We start from the raw sequence: 9787 nt of genomic DNA, 5'->3' as shown, positions 1-9787 counted from the left end.
CTATGGAATAACTATAATTTGATAAATCCTTACCGTGATCCCAACTATGGAAATTACTGAGCTTAAACATTTCAACATTAATGGGACCTACTGCAAGATCACAGTTGTATGAGCCTTTTTTTACCATTTTGGGATTTTTTCTTTTTTCCATGGTTGTGTAACTGTCACTTTACTAATATTAGTATTAGGGTATGGGAGGGATGCAGGGCTTGCTCCCTGCCAAAATGCTTTATTATTATTGTTGTTACCCACAGTCCTGATTGCCAAGCTGTTCAATGAACTTGACTCATCCATTTTGCTGTATGTGGGTTATACATCATCTATTTGTAGTGGACACAGCTCCTGCTAATTCTCAGCTCCTCCTTGAAGTTAAATATCTCCTGACCTTGTATGAGTTCCATGACTTTTTCACAATTTTAATCTAACTCCCATGTCCCTGGTCCTTAAAACACCACTCTACATAATGACAGGACTATCTCCAGCCCCCCCCCCCATTACCTTGTCTTTTTGCTCCCTATCTCAGCTTCTTTATAACCCTCTTCTAACACTAACTTTTTTAATTCCTAAATATGCTGTCTTATTTAGTGTTTTTCTTCATCTTATCCTGTAACAAAAGTGTTCCCAGAGAGAAGAAAGAAAGTTAACTTTACTCAGTACAGAAATGTCCCCATACAATGTTATATGTGCAAGTAGAGAAATTTAACACACTTCAAAAATTCATATAACTAAAAATAAATATGGCCCAAAGCCACTCATAATCTAAAAGTGTTCATAAATAAATATTCCTGTACTGTTACATTCTTATAAGATTAGAATTAAATAGTTGAATAATGTTTTATGTACTGAGACTTACTTAAATATTCATTTTTGCCCACCTATTGCATACCTTCCAGCTAACTATCCTCTGCTTTCTGCTACTATTGCTTGTTACCTTAGTATCCTGGATATTAACCCCCCCACACCTTGGATGGGACAATTTAAATGTTCTGAATACAGTATTCAAACCACAAGAAATAATTCATGTCTTCTGTTTAACAAAACAGACATTGAGTGGATTTACTAGCTTAGATGGGCTGCTTCTTGTGAATTCAGAATTTTGTAATGGAATGTGGACAGAGAATAAGGATTCAAAAAATACTTCTACTTCCAGTGAGTATGATGTCATTTCTAGAAATGTTTTATAAGATTAGGCAAGCACAATCATATTTGCATGCATGCATGTATGTATAGCTATCGCTCTCTCTCTATATATATACATATATGTAAATTATTTTAAATATATGGGCATTGTGCGACACTCAGATATGTGGAAGTCTGTTTGCAAAAATTTGTATGAGCGGAAAAAAAGATGCCGCATTCACAACAGCGAATGCTAGTGTGTGTTCGCTGTTATGAATTTGGCATTTTGAGTGGAGACTGCACTATAGTGGGGATCAGGAAATGTACCCTTTCCCTCACTGTAGTGCGATCTTGGAGTCTGTATATATATATATATATATAAGTAGTAGTACGGGGTGTGGGGGGTGCAGCCCCCTCATGTGGGGTGCAGGGGGGCTTGCCTGCCTGCAAAATGTTTGAAGCACATAACCGGAACTGTAGGGATTTTCAGTAAAGTCTACATTCCTGAGGTGTCAACTTTCCTTAAATACCTGTTTTGGTTATGTGCACGATCGGTTATTGGATTTTACAACATTTTGGGTCATAAATATGAACACACACTAATCAGTTGTGAGATTTTGATAGTAAACCTATATATATATATATATATATATATATATATATATATATATATAGAGAGAGAGAGAGAGAGAGATACTTATCAACCACTTTGTATTGAATGGCTAACTTTCCTAATCTAGAAAGATTAGATGTGTACAGACACAGCTGAGGAAGCAATGATCTATATTATAAATGAGTGCACTGGGCTGCATTTAATTTTCTGTATGTGCATAACTTAGGGCATGTTGTGATTCAATTGCAACTCTTTCATGAGTGTTTTAGAATGGATTTAGTCATTCCAAACTTTCCTTTGGATCCATTTGTGATAGGATACGTTGTGCTATGGCCCTCACATGATTGTCAAGTTTCATTTTGCTGATCTGCCATAGTGAAGATTTAGTTGTGCAGAATACGGTGTGGAACACAGTGGACACTACTTTGACTTTAGTTAGATATTTGTTGTAGCCATGTACTGATACATGGCAGTACTGAAACCAAACAAGGTCAGCTTGGAGTGATCTTGCAACATTTGTGTGGGTAAAATACTATCTGTTCATAAAAATAGAGGAAAATTATAAGTTAATTTAAATACACAATTCAAATTCAAATTGATTAAACTGTTTTATAAACTAAGCATTGTTACAATATCAAACAATTAGAGAAACATAGATAAAAAAGAAATGACCATTATCTACAGGTATTAAAAACACTAACTACAAAGATAAAGGTAATGATTCAAGTACTATGTTAAAAAGACGAGTCTTAAGTAACCCCTTTTTATTTGTCTGTGTGGAAGACTCTCTCAGCTACCAGAGGAGTAGATAACAAAGGCACAGTGCTTAACAGAAAGAAGTATGCATGCCTGCACTTTCTAGATTTAGTATTACAATTGCTAGTACACCCAGGGTTGTAGAATGCAAGGGGTATCTCAATGAGTTGTAGGGGACTGCTTCTGATAGGGAGAACTCATGTTAAGTACAGAGAAATGGATAGGGCCATGGACAAGATAGTGTACTAGTCCCTCCACCACCACCACACCAATATCCCATTACCTGGCTGTCTCTCCAAGCAAAAAAAAAAAAAAGAAACACTGTTCAAACCTCTCAGTGTGCATACTATTTTCTTCTTTACTTTTATAGTGATCTCATTGAGATTTTGATTTAATTTCAAACTTTTATTTTGAAATTTACAGCAAAAACACTGAGAGTCATTTGTTAAACAAAACAACATTTCTCACATTGAAAACAGATTTACCATAAGCAACAGAGAAACTTCCCTTCCCTTCAAACTCACGTTTATTAAAAGTACATCTATTATGTCATTTAATTACAAGAGATCTGCTGGGATTTCTTATCAAAAAGCATGTAATTAGCAGCTATGTGAAGGGTGCATGGATTCAAATAAAATGTGTAATACTTTTGCTAAGAGTCTGGGACAGCCCACTGGGCAAATGTCTCTTTTTTCAGAAGCAGAACTGGAGCACCATCCACTGAAGTGACTTGGGTCAGAGTCTTGCAATAGATGAATACAAGCTGTGTGAATCAAACCCTGCACTACAGGAAGAAGCTCAGTAACAGCTCAGAGTCTTACTCATCTGCATTGAGTACCAGGAAAACTCTGCTGCAGCTTAATATAGTGCATTTCACACCCATGTGCCAGCAAAAAATAAGTTGAATTAAAAATGTTTTCAGAGTTAAAATATTAACATTAGAGTCATAGACTTCTTGTTGTCCAGCTAATTCACAACCAAATAATAAACACACTGTCAACTGTCAACAAAACTAGGAAACTAAGGATTGTACCTAAAGAATATGGCTAATATGATGATGGTCCAGTAAACTAGTATACTACAATGCACATGTAGACACAAAAATGTAACCATCAATTATTACTCCTTTTATGATTGAGTACACTTCAGATGTTTGCTTGCAATCAAAGGAATGAAGGAATTTATATATAATGACCCAGAAATATATTTTAGCTTGCTGCTAGGAGAACTCTACAGTGCATCCCATTGCACCACTATGTCTTCACAACCTCAGAGCTCAAGAATGTGAGACAAAGATTTATAATCTGGAACATATTTTAAATATTGCTTTTATAGACTTAAAAAAATGTTACTATAACATGTTATGTCTTAGCAAGCATCTTCTGAAAGATATGAAGTTTGAAACTCATACGTTTGTCATTTTTAAGTAACTTAAATCCACAATACTTTGTTATAACATCATAACATTTATGAGAAACAGACAACATATATGAGGTGAAATCAAGGGTGGTTGAAAACTATGCTCTCTGTACACACACATACACACACACACACACACACACACACACACACACACACACACACACACACATGCACACAAATACATGCACCCAGACACACACACACACACACACACACACACACACACACACACACACACACACACACACACACATGCACTCTACAGACATCTATTATTTACAGCCAGTTATATACTGTGCACCTCAAATATCTGTTTTCAGTAAAGTGAATGAATAAACACATAACTAATGGCCCAGCAATGTATCTCAGCTCACTGCTGTTAGACCATGCAGTGGAACCCATTGCAACTCCATTCCCCCAACTCAACTTCTTAGATCAAGAATTAGAAACAAAGACCCAGTTCCAGTTACAGATTTTTTAATATTTTTCTTATATACTTAGAAAGTTGCTACAATAACATGTTTTACATTAGAAAGCACTTTCTGAATTATACAAAGTGTGAAATGCACATACCTGTCATTATTTAGTGATTGTGAGCCACAGCAATTTCCTAGAAAGCCGCAATTTTACAGGTAACAGCCTGAAAAACCTCTCAGATTATTTATTCAAGAATTCTAAACAAAGCCAACAATAATGGAGGGACAAAGGCCCAAAAAGGAACAATTTCTAAATATTATTATTATTTTTTATTATAGCTATTTATTAACTGAATAAGCCCAATGGATAAACTGTCCATTTTCAAAGGATACTCCAAACTACTCTCTGGTTAAGTCACTTAAGTTCACAAAGTAGTCAGATGATGGTGGAAAGAATCAAACCCTGTACTTTTGAATACAGGAAGCAGTTTCTTAACAACTCAGAGCCTTAATTCTCCAGCTAAGTGCCAGATGACTCTAATTAACTTAAAACCTAGAACTGGAATTGCATTTACATGCATTTTCTAAATAATAAAAAACATGAAACTCTAATGAATTACATTATTAACTAACTGTAATCATCAGTGGTTTACCTAAAAATCAAACTTTTAATAGAAATGTCAAAAATATATGGGGAAATTAGAGAACCTTTGCAAAATTATGGACAGATGAGAGGCAGACAACTCTAATGAATTTTTCTGAACAATAAGAGCTATGAAACTCTTATGAATTGCGTTATTATTGGCTGACTGTAATCCTCAGTCATTTACGAGAAAAGTAAACATTTTACAAGTAACATCAAAAATATGAGGCAAATTCAGAGATATTATGCAAAATCATGGACAGATGACAGGAAAACAACTTGATTCACTTAAAAGGGTAACAAGTCTACTACATGTGCCCATCTGCTAGTAGCACGTGATACACATGCTCGCTGCCACTTGCTTGAAAAAAGCAAGTGCTGGAACTCCCACTAGTCTGATCTCCCATTTCTATGTACCTCTACTAACCCTATAAAACTTCATAGCCCTACCAAAAGCTAAACTGTATACCTAAAACTCCTGCCCAGTTCCCAATTCTAGTCCTCGCTTTCTTACCCTAATGCTCCACTACCCCTCCCCTTCCCAAACCCTAAAGTCCCCAGTCACTCCCTACATTTAAAACACCAAGTCATTCCCTAAGCCTAAATTCTCCAATCACTTCCAAACCCTAAATCTCCCCACCTGCTCCCTAATCCTAAAATCCCCCTCCTGCTTCCTAAGCCTAAGATTCTTCTCCAACTCCCTCCAAAATATACGCACATGTTTTACTGTAATATAGTATACTTCCTGCTGTAATATGGTATAATTTCTGCCCTTACTATAGTGACTCAGTAAAATAACATTTTTTTAATTGCATACATTTATTTTTCATCCTTGAAAGAGAAGCTTGTTATGTTTATTAAGCACTGAATCAGTGCCTGGCACTTGTCTTCATTCAGTCACTACTGGCCACTAACTCTATATCAACAGGCATAAATGAAGCAATGAATGTCCAATGTCAGATGCTTATTCATTTCTGTTCTGTTGCGAGGAAGCTGTGATAAGGGAGAACAATTCTTATCCACTGCTGTACCTGGCCACTGTCTGAAAGTTGGGGGAGTATACTTGGTCATCGCTAAATGATGTAGGAGAGTCATTTTAGCTAGCTGGCAAAGCACAGTGCTCATATGAAATGTATTGGTGCATCCACACAGGTGAGATAGCATACCTCTGAGTATAAGCAGATACAGTTTCAGTTTATCGTACATTTTGTGCAAAATTTGCAAGTGTTTGCATGTCATTAGATGACATTTAAGATAAAATTATTATCCTTTTGCTATCTAAATCTAACTTAAAAAAAAACAAGAGTAACACTCTCCCATGTGATTCTTAGTAAAGTTAATCACCGAACAGAATATATTAAGTATCAGTGTACCATTTTTGATTAAATGTGTTCTGTAAATAACCTTACCAAACTTCCAGATACCACTTTTCCACACAGTTTGTTGGGATTGTGACTAATGCAAAACATTCAAACAATACTTTAAATTAAACTGATTAAATACTAAAACAGATTCATGGCTGTTTATACAATAAGTTTGGTTGACTGAATGTTTATTGAAAGAGTTTTCAGTGTAAGGCATACCAAACTGGTTACGCTTGGTTTGCAGGTACATGAGGATAGTGTCAGAAATGCATGAGATGACATTATTTGCTATGGAATTCTGAAGTACAACACATTAATGATAAAGGAAATTGCTCAAAGCAATAAAATAAGAAAAATAAAACAAAAAATAGTACAAAATGAATTATAAATTATAAAAGGTTAAACCTCAAACTCTGTGGTATTAGAAAATAAAGATAAAGCTCAAAATAATAAAAACTAAATTACTAAAAATAGTTATTCTGCAAATCTCAACCTGGTGGATTTCTTCACGCAACAGACCAGAAACAAGTAATGAGACCTGAGACAGAGTTATTAATCAGTGTAGTAAATCTAACGAGAGTTAGAGGTATAACTTTCAAGTTACTATGTTATATTCATGCCACGAATCTGCTGCAGATGGGGAAAAGGGAAACTTTGACAAGAAGGAAAGAGATGGATATAACCCAGCCCTGTGTATACTACTCAGATGTGAAGAAATAATGTGCATGCAGGAAGTAGAAAGAATTTCATTAATGCAGTGAGTTTGCAGATGATCAGAGCTGAACTAAGTGACAGCACTGAGATATAATGGAGAAATGCTTGAATTATAGATGAAATGCTTAAGAAGTGTATAAAATGGCAATATGAGGTACGGTACAGAAACATGATCATGGCTCTATGTGAATCCACTAAACAGCCAAACTTGATGGCAAATTTTGATTAAAACCTGAAAAAACTAAAAGACCTGTGGATAAGACCAGCTTTAAGAGGCACAGGGATAAAACCCAGCCTGTGACCCAGATGACCTAGGTTCAGGTTACACTCTGAAAACTTCAGAAGATAGCTGGGGGGGGTGAGTGAGTTGCCAAAAAACGCTCACCCATCCTGCAGGAGAGCTGCAGTCTGGCCACTGCACTGTGCTACTTCTACTGAAGGTGAGTTGTATGGCTGCAGTATAAAGGGCTGAGGGCAAATGTCCACTAAGCAGAATGTGCACTGTAGCCAGGCAGCAAATACATATACCGAAGCATGTAATTCAGGGGCCTGGCATTGTGGCAGCTGCACTTTAACAAGCCACCACAAGGAGTAAAAGGGAAACATCTGCTTAGATGATAAACCCCCTTATCTCTGTTAGTGTGTGTGTGTGTGTGTGTGTGTGTGTGTGTGTGTGTGTGTGTGTGTGTGTGTGTGTGTGTGCGTGCGCACGTGTGGGGAAGTGCTGATGGCTATCATATGGAGGGGGAAAAAAGACCAAGAAAAAAGCCCTATAAATGGGGTAGATTAATTCTCCAAAACTCCCTGTGCTTATTTACCAAATTTCATGGTTCTAACCATTTTGGTTAAAAACCTTCTCCCCTTCACTAATTACTAGGCATCATATTAACCTGTATTGGAGTTTTAGTATGCAGTAACCCCAATCACATCTCACATACCAAGTGGTCATGTTAGGTCAGAACATGAAAATGAATATGGAATATTTTTGGAGGTAGCTTTACCCAAATAATTGCTAATAAGTTAAGGAATGCAGGTCAGAGGTGAATTAAAATTCAGGGCAAAGACATGAATATCATGACAGAGGTAATCCATTTAATCTGCTGTAGCACCATTGTACAGTATTTACATAGTTAAAACAATGAAACACATCTGAAATAATGCATTGTACTGACAGCATAACTTAGTGGAATAAAGTAGAACAACATGGATTTTTCCTAACCTAGTTTGTTTGTATTTTAAGAGATATATTTGATCTCTGTAAGAGGTTTTTGAACATCGGTCTCATATCATTAAACCACTGTGCACTGCAAGCACAGAAGTATACAGCTGTGTCTTTGGGTTTCAGCTGTGTTATTTTCAGAGAAAACTCTGTTATTGTGGGTCTTGTTGATACAAATCTACTGTCATAGGCTTCTCCTTTCTGTTCTTCAGTGTTTGGATTAAAAGAATATAGAATCAGGTCCAGTCCTCTCTGGTAATGCTGTTTGTACCAGAGCATGTTGGCATTGCTACCATCCTGTTTACAGTACAATGTCACTGTTCCGCCTTGATTTTCCACTAGAACAGTAGGCTTCTGGCTTAACTTGACTGTATCCACCAATCCTAAATGAAGACAACAAATAATTACTGACATTTCTGACGTTTCATGGAACTGTCTTAAGCATACTGGTAGCCATAAAAAAGAAGCTGCAGGAAATGTTAATATCTTTTGCTATAACTATTTTGATTTCAGTGTTGGATGATTTAATTCGGTTTTCTTGTTTTATTTTAGTTTTGTATCAGAGCACTTTGAGAAATGCAGTCACAGATACCACACACACTCAAGTTACATATGACTTCAGGCCAGATAATGTACACCCTGCTGATGTTTTCTGAAATGACTAATAGCAAGTTTCAATGTACCAGGCAGGCTGCATATTTTCTTTTTCTACAAAGTAGTCCAGCACCAGTGAAAACCAGTATAATCTCAATCTGAACCAGACTGAAACCTGGGAATTAGAATCTAGGAAACATCAACAAGGAATAGCTGACAAAATTAAAAAAAAAACCAGCCAAAAAAAAAAAAAACACTGTAATGGATAAAAAGCATATAGTGCTTGTTCTGTGCAGTCTGATATCTGAAAACTATTAACTTACTCAATATAATGGCAAGTAGAACAGGAAGGATGCATCTGTTTAGCATGTTTCAGTGAGACTGACAGTTGATTTGTGAGACCACAGGTTTTATAAATCATAAGAAGCCACACTTGATTAACAAAGGAAGTGATGCAAGTGATGCTAAGGAAAAATACTCTCACAGCAATTATGCTGCAGAAATTGATCTGCAGTTACTCTGGAGGACAGAAGTCAGAACTGTGATAATTGAATTAAACCTTTCCAAAACAAATATTTTAAAACAAATAACTTCCCATTGTTATGTATTTCTCAATGTTAACTAAAATCAGACCATACTAAATTGTGCTAAAATATATTCTCAATGAAGTTCTTAATGTTAAGCAGGTGCAAAGCAATTTGCAGTGTATTGGACATGTGAAACAGCTTTATAAAAGGTGTAGCTTCTATATCATCGTGACAGTCTTATGGCAATTTATTAATTCACATCTCGAAGTACCATACTTGGGGACCTAATGTACAGAAAGTAAACCTAATGAAAGTGTGCGTTATATCCCATAATATATCAAAACAACCAAGACAGTAAAAAATGTATATATGATGATAGACTGGTCTGATTCTGAAATGA

At 36.0% G+C, this 9787-nt stretch overlaps 1 gene segment (V, D, J or C); it reads right to left on the bottom strand.

Annotated features, from left to right (window-relative positions):
* Nucleotides 1-8158: 8158 nt before the first annotated feature.
* Nucleotides 8159-9230, bottom strand: LOC122807992. The segment is given in 2 exon segments: nt 8159-8649; nt 9184-9230. Coding segments are annotated over 2 exon segments (429 nt in total).
* Nucleotides 9231-9787: the final 557 nt, after the last annotated feature.

This window comes from Protopterus annectens, chromosome 8.part0 (assembly GCF_019279795.1).
Source record: "Protopterus annectens isolate FY-2018-M chromosome 8.part0, PAN1.0, whole genome shotgun sequence".
Classification (NCBI taxonomy): domain Eukaryota; kingdom Metazoa; phylum Chordata; order Ceratodontiformes; family Protopteridae; genus Protopterus; species Protopterus annectens.
Note: the sequence above shows the minus strand (reverse complement) of the source record. Positions and strands in the feature narration are given on the sequence as shown.